The sequence below is a fragment of the Apostichopus japonicus genome, chromosome 18, assembly GCF_037975245.1.
Source record: "Apostichopus japonicus isolate 1M-3 chromosome 18, ASM3797524v1, whole genome shotgun sequence".
NCBI lineage: Eukaryota > Metazoa > Echinodermata > Holothuroidea > Aspidochirotida > Stichopodidae > Apostichopus > Apostichopus japonicus.
Genome location: NC_092578.1, coordinates 7,434,423 through 7,456,361, shown reverse-complemented (window position 1 = coordinate 7,456,361; position 21,939 = coordinate 7,434,423). Strand labels below are relative to the sequence as shown.

The 21,939-nt window shown below is 38.4% G+C and overlaps 2 protein-coding genes across 5 annotated transcripts; one reads left to right on the top strand and one right to left on the bottom strand.

Annotated features, from left to right (window-relative positions):
• Positions 1 to 233: 233 nt before the first annotated feature.
• Positions 234 to 4,974, bottom strand: LOC139958852 (uncharacterized). The gene is made up of 3 exons (XM_071956235.1): positions 4,379 to 4,974; positions 1,891 to 1,987; positions 234 to 1,026 (listed from the first exon to the last, which is right to left on the bottom strand). The coding sequence occupies exons 1-3, from the start codon at positions 4,468 to 4,470 to the stop codon at positions 913 to 915; spliced, it is 303 nt and encodes a 100-aa protein (XP_071812336.1). The 5' UTR covers positions 4,471 to 4,974; the 3' UTR covers positions 234 to 912.
• A 1,919-nt stretch (positions 4,975 to 6,893) lies between these two features.
• LOC139958707 (hydroxylysine kinase-like) lies at positions 6,894 to 21,321 on the top strand. Of its 4 annotated transcripts, XR_011789843.1 has the most exons (6): positions 6,894 to 7,071; positions 13,870 to 14,246; positions 15,773 to 15,930; positions 16,951 to 17,137; positions 19,106 to 20,883; positions 20,989 to 21,321. XR_011789843.1 is itself a non-coding variant. In XM_071955984.1 (5 exons), the coding sequence occupies exons 2-5, from the start codon at positions 13,880 to 13,882 to the stop codon at positions 19,528 to 19,530; spliced, it is 1,137 nt and encodes a 378-aa protein (XP_071812085.1). In that variant the 5' UTR covers positions 6,894 to 7,071; positions 13,870 to 13,879; the 3' UTR covers positions 19,531 to 21,321. The 4 variants fall into 4 exon arrangements, 3 of the variants coding, with proteins under 3 accessions (XP_071812085.1, XP_071812086.1, XP_071812087.1); XM_071955984.1 differs by having other exon boundaries at positions 19,106 to 21,321; XM_071955985.1 differs by having other exon boundaries at positions 6,894 to 7,083; positions 19,106 to 21,321.
• Positions 21,322 to 21,939: the final 618 nt, after the last annotated feature.

The following is a 21,939-nucleotide window of genomic DNA, read 5'->3' as shown; positions in this document are numbered from 1 at the left end:
AGATGGAGGCTAGGGGTAGAGATAGATATGATATGAAAGTACAGAGAGAAAAAAACCAAGAGCAGAAAAATGGAGATCACTGGGATACTGTCAAATACACAAGAAGAATATACAATCTAAATACTGGAATTAAATAATGCACAACATAAATACAGCTTTATGACATCAACAAATCAAAGGGGAAGGATATAATGTTTCAAGGATGCTGGAAAATAAGACACAACAGAAGATGATTATGGTTTCTGATCTATTAGGCTTCTTCTCTCTACTGCTACCAGGATGTAAGAGACCACAGGGACTCGCACAACTCTTTAAGTTGTGATGACCTCTGACCCTTACTATGCCTAACTGTTATCTTGCCAGGAAATAAATACACCAGTGCATGAGAGGAGGTGAGAGACAGGACTGATTGATCGTGTCGATAGGGGTACATGTGATTCAAAAAGATAGATGTAAAGATTAGCATCGTTTGGACACTTCAAATGGGACCCCCTCCCCACCCCCCCACACCCTCCCCCACGTTCAAATCATATCCCCTCCTGGCAACGGAAATGAACACCAGTATAAATAAACCGATACAGATATTTATACACGCTGTGCGTGTAGGCCTATATACAATAATATAAAGCTGGCCATTCTCTGATTGTTACTCCTTGATTGAATTTCCCCAACCTTGCCCACCTTGACTTAGAGGGTGGCCAAGCTCCTGATTCACAGTCATAGCTACTATCGAACAAAATGGACGAAAGCAATTTATCTCAATCTGGTGATGCAGATGTATCATTAGCTGCTAATCCAACGTTTGTGAATGTCGCACAACCTGTCAACAAAAGTCTGGGAAAAGTGCTTGCCCCTGCCATATGTATGATCTCTTTTGTTCAGGATCATGTAAATGTGGCAATGTGTATTCGTTTAGTCTGAGGTTTTTCTCCCATGCTGCTCCATATCTAATCCTACTGGTAACATTGGACAGAACATTGGCAGATGGCTTCTTGAGAGGTGTTGAAGTAACTGGATCAGGAGTATCTGTAGAGATTACATAAAACAAGAGTTACTAGATTGCAAGTATCCTGCTATAGCTTCTATGGCTGTGACTAAAAATATACCTTTTGTTTAGAACTTATCACACTTATGCAGCACTGGAAACTGATATTTCAATTTAAATGGTGTCATTGAGTTTAGAGGACATTGAAGTTACAAGTATGTTGGTGAAACCAAGACCACCCTCAAGAAGCAGTTCTAGTCACAAGTCAATACCATGAAAATGGAGACTCCAGTAGGGGAACACTTTCAGCTGCCCAATCATACCATTAAAGACATGTCCCAACAGGTAACTGAATTCGTAGACTAACCATCTCAGACATAGTACACCACAGCAGAGATAGAGAGAGCGGACGGAATGCCCTAGCACCATTCAACTGAATAGGCTCAATATACAGGAAGGACATGACTAACTTTATCCTGCTCCATCTCTGTATTCTGCTATAGTTTATTCGCCCTCTCTCCTTACTTAATCCTCGCTTTGTACTCCACAGTTTATCTAAATACCTCTGCTTTCACTGACTCCTTTTGTTCAATACACCATTAACTTCTTTCTTTGTGTTCACCATGTCCTCTCTGTTCCAGGCTCTATTGTGTCTCTTGAATTTACTGTTACTAGTCAGTTTGCCTCTAAAGAAGATCCTGATAATATCAGGCCCACTTACTTTTATAAATTTTCATACACATGTATGCTTTTTAGTGGATGAGCAATATGCTACCATTTTTTTCTTTTCTTTTGGAATTAAATGAGAATGAAATTGTATTATTTTTCTGATCACATCAGATCAGATAAGATTAGCACTGCTCTTCCAGTCTGTAATTCATGCAAGGATAAACATATAAATTTACCTTCTCCTTTCTGAGTGTCAACTGATCTTTCTGTGGTGACAGCTGCTGAGAATGCCTCTGACTTTCAGCATCTTTCCGGAAAAGATGCATTTGAAACCTATACAATGAAACCAAAAAAAATGTCCGTAAATCATATAACTGAAAAAGTAATTTTACTGTACACCCCAAGCTTAATTGTATGCATAATGAATCTGGTAAATGGTAATGACCAAATCATTACAAACATACATGTTTTTATCATACCTACCCAAGAAAAAATATGAAAGAGAAAAGTAACAAACAAACACTTAGGCATAATTCAATAATAACATATTGTTAACCCACATTGATATAAACCCAGATAAGGATGAGATATTCTTTCATACTCTTCTTCAACATATCCATAAACCGTGGTACCTTTCAAGAATTGTAAGGATAATTTTGTGTTGCCCAACTGCTTGCCCAACAACTTGAGCTCACATGTCAATGTAAAATTTACTATGTAAACTTCCTGTCTTAGTGAACTGATTGGTTTCATACAGCTAAAAGATGTCCAGTCTTTTGATGAGAGTTTGATGTACACTCATTATTTACCTACTGTGTAAACTTCCTGTTTATGTGAGCAGTTGGTTTCATGAGTGAGAATTGAGATGCTACTGTAGCTTACACCATGACATAAGCCCACCATTGTGAAAAATTCCTGTTTACATGAATAGCTTGATTTCAGACTACCATTAATTTAACGCTAGATTACTCTCCACAAGAGATAGTTTCGGCCACCAAATTTAATAGATATTATAATTTTTGAACACTAAACATCAGATCATTCACAAGAAGCTGAACAAAAACAAGCATAGTATATATACTGACTATATATAAAAAATATGATAACTTAGCACAGCATCATAAAGTATGAGCATCAGGCCTACACGCCAAAAAAAAACTGGTACTTTCTTACCCCCAGGCATGGCTATATAAAGGTTTATATAGGTATAGCTATATGTACTATGGTCCCTCAATTTGTGAGGCTAATTTACCTAACTTCTTGCATAGCAGTTGGGTTCCTTCAAAAATCCCAAACACAGACATGTACACATGATTGCTGGAATATTGGACAGACAGTCAGTAGATAACAGTATAACACCCTGTTGCCCAAATGAACCATTAAAACTTGATTGCATATATGCTGGCTGTGGCTGACCTTAGAAAAACCTAAGGTCTAGTTGCATACGCAGCGGTGTGAAAACATGTGAATCAGTTAGGAGTGATTCTAAATTATTTATGTAGATGCATTATTTTTATAGGAAAAATTGCAGGTCCATGTGGTTGTACTTGTACAGCACAGTAGGCCTTCCTCACTGGTGTATATTACAAAATTAGGGAATACAGTTACTATGAACACTAAATTCTGATACTTATTACTAATACTATAGGCCTTAGTCCTATGTTATATTGCCCAGTTAATTATGACTGGGCATAGGTGAGGCTTTTCTTTCAAATGCTCATTCACAAGAATTATTCTTCAAACAAGGACATCTGATAACAATTTAGAACCTGGAGGGGGTGGGGATGAACAGATCACCTAGGCCTAGTGGTTAGAAAATATATTTCCATCAATTTGTTGAGGCAAAAACAGTTTACTTTTTGGTGATGAGAAGGCCCAGCTTTCCATGGCATAAATATGAGGAGTGAAACTAAAGACCCCCAGTCCCTGTCAGTCTTCTTTAGAAAGGATATTTTAATTTTTAACTGTATACAGTACAAAGTGGCTATTCTTACAACTAGTCGTAAGAATAATTTCCGACTACGCATGGGCAGTTGCTATTTTTATGATTAGGAGTACTAATTTTACGACGATGAGTAACAATAACTTCCGGTTAGGGTTGGGGTTATGTTTAGGGTTACCTCTACTACATGCGCAGTTGCTTTATATACTGCACTTGAATTTGCCTTTGTCGTAAGAATAGTTTATAATTGTTACGACTAGTCGTAAGAAACGGCCTATACAGTATCCTCATGACAAGCATTCACAAACAGTGATGATGATGACTCAGTAATACAACTTACTGCTATTTTGTGCTAGGATAAGTATGATAAGGTTAGCATACGCTAGGTCCATTGGAAAAATAATGAATGATAGGCCTAGTTACAAAGCCTAGGCTCATCAAATCATGTATGTTACAAATACAATAGCATAGACACTGCGAAGTTCGAACACCTAAGCCTTAAAATACCCCAAAAACTATCTTCATTTTATTGACAGATATGTACGTACATACTTGCGCACGGGTCATTTTGGAGAGGAAATAACTGTAGCTTCCTAGTTTTTAGTGATATTGGCTTTCGCTTGTAGGTTATCATGGTGAAATCGTGTATTTCTTAGGGGTGTCCGAACTTTGCAGTTTTCTGTACTTCGCAATACTGACAGTTACCCAGGACAATACCCTGTAGTACTACTATGTACTAGTATTACCCTATACAGTTTTAGCCTAGCTTAGCAAATCATTACCTTTTTGTGTGATCCTGAAGCAAATGTTCTGCGAAATCTGCGTTGCTAACAGAAGTCAAATCGTGGACATGTTTGTAGAGTTCTTTCTCCATATGCCAGTTTACGTACGAACGTAGAAGATAGATCTTCGTGGCATCTCTTCGTCGCTGTTGTTCCTTTGCACTGCTGTTTTTGTCAGGTCCATGCAACAATGGCTTTCCTCCACTTGAACCTATACGCTCGTTCCAGGATAAGGTCGTTTTCTTTCGCCCGATTCTCCTTGCCCTGATCCCTTTTCCATGATTGTCACTATACTCTAGTCTAATCGAATGTATTTGTACGAAAATCGTACAGTATTCTTTACTCAAAAGGCACACAAACAACAAACTATCGCGTACGAAAATCCTTTGCGGTAAACAGTACAATAATCTGAAATGCTGTGCTATAACATTATGTGTGCATGGGTACGGGCTTGTTACGCATACGCTTGCCTGTGCTATTCACTGATCTAAATTTGCCACCGAGGTCACGTGAGTTTTAGGGGTCCCATTAAACCTCGCTGAAACCTCGATAATGCCAGCGCCCTCAAAAAAAAGTCTACGAGCGATATCGCCTTTAAACTCCAAAGCTATGGTGTATATATCTGTCATAGTAAGTTATTTTAAACTTTCAGGTTGCAAGAGCTCATATGTATTTTATTTATGTAAAAACTCAGCCGACTGACCGTTTCTCACCAAAAGACAATGGACTGTGGGCCAATTCCCCCCCCCCCCCCGGAACCACTCTCTCACGGCACTAGGCTTATATAAAGTAAGGTCGTGTCTATTGGCACGTGCACGTGCCAATAACAACCGTTATTGTTACGTTGACGTACCAATAAGCATCGATATTCGCACGAACATGCTCGTGCTTATAGACAGTGACTTTACACACGAAAGCGTGCCAATAAGGATTGCTATTCGCACGAACGTGTATGTGGGTATAAGTAGGCATGTTAGAATGTAGTGATTAGAAAAGCACTGAGTAGGCGGGGAAGGTAAACCATGGCCCCAACCACAGTGTGCACGGTCGATTTGCCCCCCCCCCTTGCCCCCCTGAAGATTTTGGTCGATGAAAATTTGCTGATTCTCAAAAAAAGGTTATCTTTTTCAAAATCAATAGCCAAATCTGTAAAATATGAGAGGAATCAAAGATGTGATCAATTCTGGGAAAATTCAGAGAAATAATTAAAGATTTGGTTGGAATATTTCAGAAAAGATTTGTTGCAAAACTTTCTTAAAATGCATAAGGAATATGATGAACTTAATTCATCTAGTCGCTTGTTTGCTGCTTCAACGGTTTTGGAATCCTTTATTACAAAAATAGAAAAAGTATCCATATCCTTTGAACATAACCCTGAAAATCCCCATAGTTATCAAATTCCTGTTCCATTGTCATGCACTGCTGTGTTATCGTCCATCGATTTCCTGTTCATCCCTCCCGGCCAGCACATATCAGGACAGTTCATTGGTTACATCAACCACGAGCGCCCATTGGTCAAGTTACATGCGTGCTAATAGTCAATGTTATTCGCACGATTACGTTCGTGCGAATAGCCACAACGATAAAGTAATGCCGTTCAGTATAATGGAGAGTGATAAACTTGATTAATCGAAAATCCTATAGGGATGCTTTAAGTGCTAAGCGTTTTGTTCAAGGTTGCTTACATTTGTAAGCAATTTCAACTGAAATGATGCGGGCCATAAGATGTATATACCTTTTTAGTCAAACTGTTTTCCAGAGGCGTATTAGAATACCTTTTTATCTACCTAGCTTTAGGTGTAAACAATCATCCTCGCCGTAATTAGGTCCGAGATGGTGGATCCGGTTGAATCAGAATGTTCAGAAGTTTAGTTTCATTAGTTTTCATATACCCGACAGTTCGTCTAAATTTCGACTAAAGAAGAAATATCGTTACAAGAAAGTCGACGTTTGTGTTAAAACCATGAGCTAAAATATTAATGAATTTACTAAATGCAATTATACCATGTACCCTCTATACGTGCCACCGTAGCACCGGCAACAATAATACCTTTCTATGGATCCGAAAATTCCAAATACATGTAGTCCCATCTGTCTCTGTCCCGTCTCTTCCTCACTCGTCCTCGCCCGTCCAAGGGCTAGAGATTTCGGAGGGCCAAAAGCTTTTCCGGGGGGGGGGGCAGGCCTACGTATGACAAGCTGTTAATAACATTTACCTTCCAATTCTACTAAAGTGTAATATATTCTACATAATTCGAATTCAATTAAACTTATTTGTGAAATAGAATTCCACTTAAGTTAGCTTAATTGAATGAATTGAATTCTTCTTAAGTGAAATTGCATGTTAATCAAGTAACATATATTTTACTTCATTTAGGTGGAATTGAATTTCACATAACTAGAATGCCTTTAACATTGAGTAATATTAGGGGGTAATTGTTAAAACGGCTCGCCATAGGTATGTAGACTTTATACTCGCTGCGGTATGGTCAATATTAACACACGGGGGGTGGGATCCAATGATCTCTACACTACAGTAGGTACAGAACACTGGTGGGATCACTGGTGTATTGTCTTCGAGCTTAGACTTCACTTTAGTCTCATTTTCATGTTTTAAACTTCCAGAAATCTGTAACGTGCTAAATTTACAGATTGGAACGTTCGAGCCAGACATGCTGTTATTGTTGTCATTGGTAAGGAACAAGGTAATGTTTTATTTCTAACGTCAGAGCCGTAATGTAGGACCGTTTCAGCTCAATGATTGAGTTCGTGGAAACAGTTATTCAACCTAGTTGAATTGGCCTTGGCCATCGATGGTATTTCACTGATCTATCTATATAAGGACTGGGTCGAACATCTATTGCTTCAAAAGTCAGCATGCAAACGGTAGGTAGGCCTAGTTCTACTAGTAACTAATTTTCAGAAGAGATACCTCTTTAAATGCTATGAATGACTTTGACATGGAAACTTGAAATGGTAAACTGGGATTTCTTGTATAATTTTACTGATGCTAATATTGCTTATAATAAGTTTATTGATGTAATTTCCTCTTTATATAACAGTACTTGTAAGTTAAAGCGAATTAGAGTTAAAGCTAGACATAGACCTTCCCCTTGGATAACAAAAAGCATTATAAATTCTGTCAACACAAAGAAAAAACTCTATAAAGCATACATTTATAAGCCCACCCAGGTAAAAAAAACTAGATATACTATTTACAGAAACAAACTCACTAGTGTTATTAGGGCTGCTAAAAAGTCTTATTTTGCTGAAGTATTTGAAAAAAATAAACACAATTTGAATAAAACTTGGCAAATAATAAATAACATAATTGGTTCAAATAAGAAAAAATCCATGAATTTAAGTTTTAATCATAAGAACAAAATTATTACTGATCATAGGGAAATTGCTAATGCTTTCAATGATCATTTTATTACAATTGGTCCAAACCTAGCAAAGAAAATACCCGACTGCTCTTCTAAATTCGATGACTATCTTCCTCAAAATACTAACTTATATTCCTTATTTCTCTCACCAACAAATCCTTCTGAAATAATAAGCATTATAAACAAATTACCAAAGAACTCTGCTCCTGGAATTGATGGTATCCCAACTAAAATTATCCAGAATAATAGTTACAAGATTGCTGCCCCTCTTACACATATTATTAATTTATCACTTTCTTCTGGTATTGTTCCTGACCAAACCAAACTTGCAAGAGTGACTCCTATTTTCAAATCAGATGATCCATCAGCTTTAAACAATTACCGTCCCATTTCAGTTCTGTCATCTGTATCTAAAATTTTTGAAAGGATTATTTACAATAGAACTATTAATTTTCTCAATAAGCATAATATCATTAGCGATCGTCAGTTCGGATTTCGTCAAAAGTATTCAACATATATGGCAGCGTTAGATATCTCCAATTTTATTTCAAAAGGTTTTGATAACAATGAATATACCCTAGGCATTTTCTTAGATTTATCCAAAGCATTTGATACTGTCGATCATAACATACTCTTAAGTAAGCTTTTTCACTATGGTATACAAGGTGTTGCCCATGATTGGTTTCTTGATTATTTATCCAACCGTAACAACTTGTTATTTTTAATGATTGCTCATCTTTACTTAGAGATATTTCTTGTGGTGTGCCCCAGGGCTCTATACTTGGACCCTTGTTATTTATTTAATATATAAACGATCTTCCATTATGTTCTAAGAAATTATCTTTTTCTCTATTTGCCGATGACACCAGTATTCTTTACAAGACAAGTAAACCACATTCCTCTATCTCCTTAATCAATCATGAACTCACGCTCGTTTCTGACTGGTTTAAATCAAACAAATTGTCCCTTAATGTTAAAAAGACAAACTTCATGTTATTTTATCAACTTCACAACAAGTTTAAAAATCTTAAAATATGCATTGATGACACCTTTATTGCACAGACTCATTCTGTCAAATTCCTTGGACTTAATCTTGACCCTCAACTTAACTGGAAACTTCATATTAATTCAGTATGCAACAAAACGGCAAAAATTATAGGAGTCCTTTATAAAATAAGTCATTTTGTACCAAAGAATGTTCTCATTACGCTTTACCATTCTCTTATCTACTCGCACCTATCTTACTGTAATATTGCATGGGGTAATACTCATCCCACTTACCTTATAATCGCTTGTTTATTCTTCAGAAAAAAAGCTATTCGTATAATCACACTGTCAGACTATAGAGCTCACACTTCGCACCTCTTTAAAGATTTAAAAATTCTCACCTTGTCTGACATTCATAGATTTCAACTAGGTATTTTCATGTATAAAGTTAACAATAACCTTCTGCCCTCCCTGCTATGCAGACACTTTAGCTTAAACTCAGACATACATGACCATTTTACAAGACACTCGAGTAATTTACATTTGTATAGTATCCGCTCTAACATTCAAAAAAAATCTTTCAGTTTCTCAGGTACCCAGTTATGGAATTATCTTGATAACACGGTTAAAAATGTCCCATCACTTGCAATCTTTTCTAAAAATCTGAAGAATTTACTATTATCCAAATACTGAAAAGTTTAAGTTGGCTAAGGTACTACATATTTTTTTGGTTTTTTGGTTTTGGTTTTTTTCTTTTTTGTCATTACATATATGATAATTCTTTCAATTGTGTAATGTTATCTTATGTAATGTAAGTACAGTTACATGGTTTATTTGTGCGTGCAACTTTTGTTCTATTGCATGCATTGTTCATTTTTTTTTCTTTTCTTATTGTCTTTGTACGGGGGGTCTGCCTCGTAAGAGCCTCGGCTTTCTCAGACCTCCTCCACTTGCCACATGCATTTTCTTCTATTATTGTGTTATATATTTTGAATGTGGAAACAAATAAATGAAATGAAATGAAATCTAAACTTCATGGGGAATAGTGGCACTAAATCGTTCCAGTTTAATTGTGGCTCAAATTACAGAATGTGCTGGTAAGTGTTGCTAAGAATGTTTCGGGTACTTCGTCTAAAATCTCGGTCAATTTGATCTAATGGAGCCCCCAGCTGCAGAGGAACAAATAATGTACTACGGTCAATATGCAAAAGTGTGTTGCATTTATGTGGTGTGGCTTGGCAAAATGCAATGACCAGGTTTATATGTGTAGCCTATTACTAGTTTTGGCTGTCAGGTGCAAGGAGAACTCATCTATAGATATAGAATTGTACAAAATTTTGGGGAGACTCCAACACACGATTCCCCTACCTTGTTGGGTAGTAGTATACTATAGTTAGTAGTATTTTTTGGCTTTTAGGTGCCTGATTATTGCATATAGGTATTGAATTTAAAAAAAAAAATTTTGGAGACCACATCCCCAGCTCCCACTGTTGGTAAATTAATGCCTTCGGTGCTTCGACTGTTAAATTCCCTTTCAAAGCCTCTGGAAGAATTTGCCTAACGCCACAGGTTTGAGAAGGTTTGTACGCCTATGGTCACAGTCCCCCACACATACCAAGACAAATCCACGACCTTCCTGACGAGTGAAAAGTGCTTTGAGAAATAGATTTATTAACTGCGATGTTTCATCTTCTCTGCCTTTCACTGTCCTGCTCTAATTTGCATTTCTTACACGTTTTGCATCCAAATGCATAACACTGAGTCTCGTTCCACAATACACAGATTTAGCACGAGCGTTTTTCCAACCATATGGCGCCGATCAAAATACCCAGGCTTCATGAAGCCTGGGTATTTTGATCGGCGCACTGCAGTCCTCATGTGTCAAAAACAAGTTAGGTTGCTTGATCCAGTCCTTATGTAGAGATCAGTGAGGATAATGTATGCGCCGATGGCCTTTGCACATTGACCGAGAATTCCGCAGGGCTGTTAGCTGGCAAGCTTGGCGAACTTCTGGTTATGACGCTCTCACGCTCTCCTTACAAATAATTTGTGTAATTTAGCTGATGACCAAGTTATAGTCTAAGTGTGTGCAATTGGAACAACCTCTCCTGAGGGACATAGACACTCCCCATAAGGTGCAACCAGAAACTTTACAAGTTACCTTGCAAGTCCACATTTATACACCTGGGTGAAGAGAGGTATTAATCTGGTTAGGACTTGAACCTGCAAAATTTAGATCGCAAGAATTTTGCCTTAACCCGCTTGACCACCATGCTCTCTACACTGCAACGTGTTTGTTAACATATTCAAGAGTAGTCGAGAGGGGGCTATAGCGGTTACATAGGTCAAATGTCTAAATGGTTACACTAAAATTTCTCTTACGTCAAAATAGTTTCTGTTATTGCAGTGTGCAGGAATGCAATAACTGGTGGAGGTCCAGGGCAAGACAACCCCAGGAGCCTCGCGATTTTTAAGGCTTTTGGAAGCAGCCAAACTATTTGAAAATCGTGTTCCGAGCACTATTTCATGAATGTTCAAATATTTTGCAATAATCTACATGACTAAGTATAAGTCTACAGTATAAAGAACAGAAATGTAAGGGTAAAAAACCATCTAATCAAAAAAATAGGCCAAGGTGATTGATAATATGTACCAGCGGTAATACATAGCCTATACCTATAAAGTTGGATATAATTGCATGTTATTCCAATATTCTAGGGACCAATTGGGCCCACATTTTCTTTGCATTGCGATAACTCTGCAACCTTAAACTGTGTTGTAAGCAGACTTGATATGCTTTTGTTGGTTAATACCCTGGTCCATGTAGGCCATCTGGGCCTCCAAAAATTCCTCGCCTGTTTTTGTGCAGGGTGGGCCCAAATATATTTCCACTTCCAGATGCATTTTGGGACACATTCTTTGGGTCCAAATACATGGGACCAACTATTTTTGGGACCATACAGGCCCACATTTTTGTTGGGGGGTTCAATTTTTGTGGGACAAATATATTTTTGAGCTACGTTGTTTGGGCCAAATATTTTTGTGACCATTTGGAACCATCAGGGCCAACCTTTTTTCGGGGACAGGATAAAATTTTCAAAATTGCAATAACTCCACAACCTTACTTAACTGTGTTCAAACTTGGAATACAGTTGTTGGTTAATAGCTTGTACATATGGGCATAAAGATTATGATACTAGGTGATGACATACAACACTGTCATATTCCACTAAGCAAGGAAGCATGGTGCCCACTTCGCTCTTGTTTGGTTGGCATCTAATTAACCAGATACTACACACAGCAGCTTGTCAGGTGCTGGTAGGATAGAGTAGTGATGACTTCACAGCCAGCTTAAATATTACAAATTATACCTGCATCAACTTTTCAAAATTGCAATAACTCCACACAGGCGCGGCGGAACGGAAAAATTATTGGGGGGGCTAATGTGTGGAGACTATCTAAGCGGAGCGCCACCATCGGTTGGCGCGGAGCGTACAAGAAAATTTTGGGTTTTTTCAAACACCCAGATGGCCGGAAACGGCACTTCCCGAGTGATTTATGCTGCGAATACCTAGCCCTAAAATATGGCCTGCAATAATAAGCCTGCAATTTCTCCGATTGCACGTAAAAGTCTGTAAAAACATTGTAATTTGTATATTCGATGGTGTTTTAAGAGAGTAGCCTTACTCGTAGTGTACTCGCAATGACGTTTTTGAGTGTAGTAAGGGCAGTGGCGGAGTTAGGGGTATTGGTCGGGAGGGGGGGGGGCAAGAATGATCTGTAGGGGCGCTTTCGACACTATCTAAGCGGAGCGCTACCACAGGTTGGCGCGGAGCGTACAGACAATTTTTGAGTTAAGATACTCCCTAGATTGCAGGAAATGACCCTTTGCGGGCATTGCTAATTTGCAGATAAACGGAGAATAAATAGGTGTCGTCGCCATTTTGTCGGAAAATTACACCAACAGAATATGACAAATGTCAGGTAGATGAGAGCGCAATAAAATAGTCAATAATCGCGAATAAGTAAAAAGTAGTGAAAAGCTGAAAAGGGCGCCAGCAGTCCATTTGAGTTCGTCAGGGGGGGGGGGGGCATCCGCGCCCCTGACTCTATGGACGCTCCGCCACTGAGTAAGGGGATGTTGGAGAACTGGCTGAAATGAGGCAAGTCATTGGCCTAAGACGAAGTTGTGTTGCGCTTACCGGTACTCACACTCAATGCTTCCACTTTTCACGTGGCGTAAAGACGCGGTTGGGGTGACAATGTGGTCTATAGCCAGGGGACGGGCCGATCGGGTCCCCCAGCATTTACTAAAATTATTACACCTATATAGTATACGTGTGCATTTGACAGATCGACAAGTATGCATTGAAAAATGGGCAGATGCACGTTTCGGAGCCTTGGTAAATATTGGGGGGGCTTATCATGCATTTGCCCCCTCAACTTTTTTATTGGGGGGGCTGAGCCCCCCAAGCCCCCCCGGTTCCGCCGCCACTGACTCCACAACCTTACTTAACTGTGTTCAAACTTGGAATACAGTTGTTGGTTAATAGCTTGTAGATATGGGCATAAAGATTATGATACTAGGTGATGACATACAACACTGTCATATTCCACTAAGCAAGGAAGCATGGTGCCCACTTCGCTCTTGTTTGGTTGGCATCTAATTAACCAGATACTACACACAGCAGCTTGTCAGGTGCTGGTAGGATAGAGTAGTGATGACTTCACAGCCAGCTTAAATATTACAAATTATACCTGCATCAACTTTTCAAAATTGCAATAACTCCACAACCTTAGATGAGATTGTGTCCAAACTTGGAATACAGTTGTTGGTTAATAGCTTGTAGATATGGGCATAAAGATTATGATACTAGGTGATGACATACAGCACTGTCATATTCCACTAAGCAAGGAAGCATGGTGCCCACTTCGCTCTTGTTTGGTTGGCATCTAATTAACCAGATACTACACACAGCAGCTTGTCAGGTGCTGGTAGGATAGAGTAGTGATGACTTCACAGCCAGCTTATATATAACATTATATTTTTATATTTTTATTTATTTATTTATTCATTTAATTAAGTAATATATTTATGATATTTTTTGTCTCCTTCAGATCACTTGCTATGGATTTACAGGCTTTACTGAGAGGGAAACCATTCCTATCAAACAAGCAGGTAATTCAACTAGTTGAAGAAAAGTTTAACATCGAAGTGAAACGACTGAAACCATTGGATGGTTATGACAACCAAAACTTTCTAGTCGAAGGGTCTCCCATCAACTACGGAAACAGCCAGAAACAGGAGATGAGGCGTTACTCACTGAAAATTACTAATTCCAAACTCTCGGAGGAATTTGAATGTCTAAAAGATGCAACCTACATGATGCAATACCTGTGTGGAGAAGGCTTCTCATGTCCCCAACCGCTATCAAGCAAAGATGCCAACATATTTGAGCTTGTGAAATGCAAGAATTTAGCATTGCATGGATCAGGTAAGTGACTGTTCTGTTGATTAAGCCTATACTGACTAATTTACAGCAGGGAGCTTAAAAATTGATGTAAAGTTTGGTCGTAGGATGGAGGAGTAGGTGAATTAGAAGGAAAGGGGCGGCGGGGGGGGGGGGGAAGGGGTGTGTGGAGGTGGGGGAGAATGCATGGCTGGACTAAAAGAAAAGTGTTGACCAAAGTTTCAAATCAACCTTTTTGTACTACAATGTTAGGAACTGAAAATTAAACTAAACTTGTTTTTTGGAATGATTCATTGTAAAGATACATGGCAGGTGCAAATCCAGGATATTTAAAAGGAGGGGTATGTTGTGGTCCTGGGGTTGTCTAAGCTGATATTGGGGGGTCTGGGGTCCCCCCCCCCATAGGAAAAGGTAAAATTTCAGATGTGAAGTGGTACATTCTGAGGCATAGTTAGGCTATAAATTAGGTTCATAAAAACTCTCCAACCACAGCCAATATTAATAGAAGGCACAGTCATATCAAACCTATCTGGTGAACTACAAAACTTGAAAAGTTGCAGGTCATAAAAGTACCATGACTGGGAGTGTATAAAACACTGTACGATAGATATACTGGGAGTGCATACAAAATATTGTTTCTAATTATTGAAGGGATCATAGTTTGGAACATATTTTTGAAGACTTTCCAAGTCAAATTACCTGTTTTTAAACACCTAAATGTGCGTTTTCTACAAGCATTTTTTTTATGTTTTTATGTTTGGCAAAACTGCGCAAGTGGAAGTTCCATCAACTAGTGCATAACCCGGATGTGCCAGTATCCAAACATAAGTTCATCAGATGTGTTTTTGCAACTTGTTGACACTTTCACAAAACGTGTGCAAACTTCAATTCAGAGATTTGTTAAACAACAGTACAGGCGTGGCACATTAGGACAAATATGACATTCCCTCCCCTCTTTTAATGCAGCTTCAGAGCCCCATGTTAGGGTGGGGTAAAAAAATGGCGGTGGGTCATTCTGACCCCACCTTAGATCCTCATCTGCATGGCATATTGATCGATTCAGGATATCAAGATTCATGATTTGAAATAAAAATCAGGAGATAGTTTATCCAGGATTGGATTGCAAAATGCTATTCAAAATGGTCAAACAGCTACACAATCCCAAAGACGTGTAGCAGCTATTTGTTTCCAAAGAACCACATGTAGTATTTCATAACCTCGGTCAAAATTCAGTCTTTGAAACTGCTACACAAAATTTGAACACTAAAATTATGCCCTGAACAGTACTGTTTTTTAATTGGATAACTGACCCCTCCCATTTCCAGACGTTTAAATTTTGGCCCCTCCCATATGACCCCTCCCATTCCGGATAACTAAATTTGCTTCTGAACACTAGATGTGTAGGCAATGTTACCACGTTATATGAGGAATGAATTATTTTTTTTCCTTGCATGTTGTGAAAAACATATTTAAATGGAACGGTCTATGTATGCTAAAACTGAATTTGGGATCACTGCATGTCCTTGGAAAGTATTTCTATCGTTCTACAGGTGACAACCTCCCTGTGAACCGCAGGTCGGAAGACACATTCATGGTCAGAATGTTGACATTTCTTCCTGGGAAGACTTTGAAGGAGTTAACCGTTGTCCCAGATAATATCTTTGAAGAAATGGGGGAGAACCTTGCCCGCGTGCATACAGCTTTTCAGGTACAGTATATCCATTGAAGGTACTATATGTCTTCACAAAAGTCGGTCACAAATTTATAAGAATTTCAAAATATGTCATCAGAGAATGTTCTCGAAAAGAAACTCATGATACAGCTATTGACCTCCCGGGTTGGGTATTTATTTTTTGCTGAAAAATAATAAATTCACAATTATGCTAATACTGCACAATGTGGCTCATATACCTGTAATGGCAGGTGACCATATGCTTGCCAAACTGTTATTGTGTCTAGGACCCTATAGTTTTTGCGGAGGTCAAATGTCTTTTGAGGGTCAACATAGTTTAATTTGTAAATATCATTCTACTTGTAACTTCAAAGGTAAAACTTGCATGAAACTGATTAATTGAGTTAACTGATTAATCATTAATGTATGGAAGTGCAAGAAACCTATTGCTTATGTTACAGTAAAGAATCACCGTTTTAAGTCAGAATATTGACTAGGCAGTTTTTTTTTTCTGCATGAGAGAATTTGGAATGTACAAATAAGCCAATCATCACTAAAAGTAAATAAAATCTATAGATTGTGAGAATGAAAAAGGTAGGCCAGCTCATCCTCCTTGGCTTTGGACAAATTTCGATTTGATTATTAAATATACAGAATAATTTTTCAATAAATAACTTTATTCGCGTTTGGTTTTTTTTTGCCTTTCCTTGTAGTTAATTTGCATCTGATTTGTAAGTGACAAAAAAAAAAAAATTCTGCCACCAGAAGTTACCTTCACTCTAAACTGGTTTACCGTTTATGGAAGAAGAGACGCTGAAGAAATTAAAACAAAAAGCCAGTGCTTAAATTGATGTATTTAATTAGTCCCTAAAAGGACTCCTTTTCCCAGGAAACGGCTTAATTCTCCCTTACCGTCTCCTGGTTCGGGTTGACAATTTACCCTCTACCAAGTTGGAAATGGTCCACAATTTAAAAAATTTTTTTTAGAGCATTTACATTTCAAGAAATTGATCTCCCAAGGATTTTATTTTATATCTGTTTGTTGCAATATTTTAGAGCATGAAGCTAGACCACAAGCCTATGATGGAGTTTGGTGATCGGTTCATCTGGTCGTTGAATAATGTGCATTCATTGCAAAGCTTTCTTCACGTTGTGGAAGATGCCGAGCAGAAACAGATGATCAAAGAAGTGCTAGACGATTTCCAGACCCATGTTCTCCAAAGAAGAAAAGATCTACCCCAAGGTATGAGCCGAAGAGGTTACTCACTTTTAAAATAGAATTTTCACTCTGAATGATTGAGTTAGGGTTTTCAGAAAGGTTGTTAAATGAAGACAATTCAGTGTAATTATGGCTATTGAGTCTACGGTACTTGCTGATGCAACCAACAATTAAAATGTGTATGTATTTCTTAGGGGGAAGGAGAGGGGCAGGGGAGGGGGATCGTTGAAAGTATTTGCCACTAGTGCTCTATCATCACTTGTAGAGAATTAAGTATAATAACGTCTCATAGGGTACTTTTTTAGGGTCATACCCCTCTTATCTCCAGTGGGTGTTGCTAGCCTTTTCAATCTAGGGGGGGCACAGCACTTAATTAGGGGGGCACAATGTTTATTGGTGAATGCCATCCTGGGGGAGGGTCAAAAGGGAGGGAGTGTCCCCCTCCCCTTTGAGAAATTTTGGATTAATTCAAATGCAATTTGGTGCTATATTTTGCAACTTGAAGTAACTTTATGGTCAAGAATGTTTGGGCTTAGTCTGTCCGATATTTATGTTTTTTATTGAGGCAGATAAAGTTTTTGTTGAATTTTTTTTTTTAACACTACAAATCACACCTGGGGGGCACAATTTTTTAAGGGGGGAGGGCTTTGCCCCCCAGGCCACCCATTGGAGACGCCACTGCTAATCTCCGCCCTCTCTAGGGTTTTCTAGCATTGGTTGCTACATCATAGGCAGAAATGCTGCACTGACCAAAAGCAAGGAACTTTTTCCACTGTTTTCCGAGTAGGATTTTAAAGGCCATAGCTGTGACTCTATGGGTTGAATGAATAAAGCAAGAAGAGCACTGTTTAGTGTTGTGATCATCTCTGCGGTCTGTATTCAAAAACAACAACAACAACAAAACATATGGAGAAGGTTTCATAAGGATAGCAAACACCTGACCAAGTATCTCTTAATTTATACGCCAAATTCCTTTACGTTTTAATACATTTGACGTACAATTGAACAGTTAATCGTTTTGCCGAGATATTTACAAGATTTAAGGATTTGGGTGGCACTTAAACTGTATTCTTTTGTTCCCTTAAAATCATCTTTGATAAACATGGGTGTTTGAACAGTAGGAACGGAAGACATTGAAAGCTAAGTGTGTACTAAATAAATAAACTTCACTCCCCCCCCCCCCCCAGTGGCAGAATTTCACCAGATGTTGGAAAAGAGCGTGGCAGCCATTTGAAATGAGGTTTAAATTTTCCCCTGTAAATATTGCATGCAGCAAAGTTACAACACCAGAAGGAAAGGAAAAGTATTGGAATTTCACCTCCTAGTAAATGGTAGTACTAGGTTTAGTGAAACCGGTGCTGTGGCCGAGTGGATAAATGCGATGGCATTTGAAGCAATTAGGCTTAGCAATCGGGAGGTTCCCAGTTCGATACCCGGCCAGGTCATAGTAAGGTCGATTTTTTCATCTGAGAGTAAGAGGTTGTCCTATCTAAAATGATTTTCTAAATTGAAAAGATTCCAAATTTGAGTTAAAAATGTTGAATTGGAAGCCACCAGATGTGTAAGTTGTAATCCATAAGCCCTTGCGGGTTTCTCCCACATTTGTGGTCGCTTAAACATCGTAAAAATAACTGGTGGTAACTGGTGATTGGTGAAACTTCAGCCATCCAAAATGACTTGTAACTGTCCTTATATTGCTGAGAGTAACAACTTGTCTTTACTTAACAACAACAAAGAACAGGGAAAACTAATATCCCCCATCCTCCCCCAATCTCCCCCCTCCCACCCCCCAAGCTGTCTGCAACGTTGGTCAAGATGTCACCGGTCATGACAGGTAACCATCTTCCCCTTCTCACAAAAGTCGATACCATATCATCCATGACTTCTCAAGCACAGACCAATGACACTATGATGGTGTGGGGGGGGGGGGGCGTGTGTGTTAACGTTTCTCTAGTCAAACAGCTTTTCTCTGTCATCGTTTGCTCTTCACAGGTTTCATCCACGGAGATTATAACGATGTGAACATACTAGTCGAACAGACGGTGACAGACGGGGGTAGCGAGGTCCACATGTCGGGGTTCATCGATTTTGACGACGCTTACTACGGCTGTACGGTATTCGATATCGGCATCGCCGTCATGTACGCCCTGCAGTCCAAGACAGCGTCCAGGGACCGGGCCGTGGCGTCGTTCTTAAAGGGTTACGGTAGAGTCCGCAGATTAAACCAACTCGAAAAGTCCTGTCTATATTACTGCACCGCCGCGAGATTCGCTCAGTCGTTGGTGTTCGGTCTGGTCAATTATGCTAGCAGTAAAGATGAATACGTACTGGGCACCCAGGTCAGGGGTTGGGAAGCACTCCAGGAAATGTGGGATAGGGGTCAAACTGTCACCTATCAGAAATGGGAATTTTTGTGAGAACCTTGAAAAAGTTTAAAATAAAAAATTCTTGCATAAATTTGGGAGGTTCTGGTGGGGGATAAATTTCCTAGAATGTGACTCTAATCCATATGTGTGCAGTATGTGTAAACAGAGTTGCAGGAACTTTCAATAATAATCTATAAATCATAATTTGATTTAATGCAGAAACTATCAATAGCACTGAAAATAGAGTGGCCACATAAGCTGTGGTTCTTGAATCTACCTCACTATAAGATAACTGAATGTTTTGTAACAAATTAATTTATATTATATAATTGTTTTTGTCACTTTTTCTCTAATTAAAGGATAACGTTAGGCAAAAAAAAATCATCTTTTAAATAGACTTAATTTCTGAACTGCTCCTTTAAGGCTACACTAAGGATGATGTCAGCTCCTCTGTGCATGTCTTAATCCTAAATCTCTTGTTTTTTTCTTTTTTTTAAACAAATTCTAATAACTTGAGTGAAACATATTCTTCTTAAGTTCATAGACACAAAGGAACATACGTGGATCACATTCATCACCATTTGTCCTTGACAAATTGCATTTTTAAACATGTCATTTGAGTATTTTAAAAAGTCTTATGTTTCCCTATCAAATATTTGTGTTTCATATGAGGAAATGACCTTAATGGTTCTGTATGTTAGACTTGATGGTCCAGTCACTTTAACTGATGAGCCTCAGATGTTTAAAGGGACCTTTCTCAAAGATTTAAAAATGGTACACGATTGCAGCCTGGACTGATAGCATTGTTTTTTTTTTAATTCAAAATTAATCTTGTGTTAACGTCATCCTTTAAAAACAGACTGTGGTCAAATAGGTTCAAACCACAATATAATTTTGCTTTCTACGCACATTGAAGCAGGTCATTTATTCATTCATTTTCTCCAATTCGCAGTTGATGTCACAAATTTGAGGCGATGAAAACATAATTGAAGGTATTTGTTATGGAACGGTTGACAAATTATTTCAACGGTGTAAATTGAGTATAATGGTCAGATTTGTAGCAGTGAAATGATTTGTTTAGTTCAATACTAGTATCACACTTTCATCATGGAGCTTTATTACGTCCTCACAACCAAAAGTAGTATAGTAAATTTCTGTTACTTAAAGGCATTGAAGACTCGCGCACAACGAACGTCTCATGCTGGTAATCTGACCTAGTTTCGAATGAGTTGTAACAGAAGTGTTAGACATCACCATCAATCCCAGAAAATACGCACACAGCTTGCTACCGTCGGTAATTAGACACTAGTGCACAGTCAATATGTGGAGCAGCTACGGTCAATACACACAACACAGTGTACATAGCAGCGATGGACATCTCAGGTCTAGATAAAAGATAACAAGGTATCACGTTTCATTACTGTCTGCATTTTGTAGCGACACGCAAAAAAACCTCACTTGCAAGCAACGGATAGTTAACTTTTTCAGGTCTAGATAAAAGATAACAAGGTATCACGTTTCATTACTGTCTGCATTTTGTAGCGACACGCAAAAAACCTCACTTGCAAGCAACGGAAAGTTAACTTTTACAGATGGCGGCACGCGGTTTGGGGGCGAGTCTTCAATGCCTTTAATGGGTCGACTTCAGGCAGAAAATAATGATATAATCATGTCATAGTCATAGAAAACAGAAAATATTTGAGTATCAGACATGTTTCTTTGATATTTGCCTTTAAATTGTGGAATGTCTCAGTTAAGGTTTAGTTGGTGATGAGGGTCAGCTTCCCAGTGCTAGTCGAGATGTTTCGATGAGGTTCATCCTTCAGACTATGATATACTGGGGGGACTAAAAGTCTCTGGCTAAAGTCATCGTTTTGTTAAAGACTATACTAGGATTTAATTGGTTGACACAGATTTGGTCTAATGACTAAGATTTTGGATGTTCTGTGGTAGCCAATAATTTTTCTCTTTTTTTCTTCTTTTTTTTGACTTTATTTATTGCAAGTGGTGCTCTGTATTAGCCAAAGAAAAAAAAGAAGAATAAGAAAAATAACAAGTCTCTTTCCTTAGAGAGTGTGTATACGCAGCAAAATTACAAATTAGACGTCCATGCAAGTATGACATTATGAGCTATATACATTTTTATATAATATTCTATTTTTAGTGAAATTGTTTGAATTTTTTAACACACTCTGAGTTTATCCTAAAAACTTTACTTTTTTTTTAAGAGGAAGGAGGTTGCTCATGCTTGATCACTTAATTGAGCAACACACTGGGAGGCAGGTACATGGGATCAAACACAACTCCCAGTAATAATATTGGTTTTTTGAAGTGATTACTTAGTTGAGCAATACCCTGAGAGTCAAGTACATAGGATCAAACACAATTCCCAGTGATACTATTGTGGGTTTTTTAAGTGATCACTTAGTTGAGCAATACCCTAAGAATAAGGAATATGGG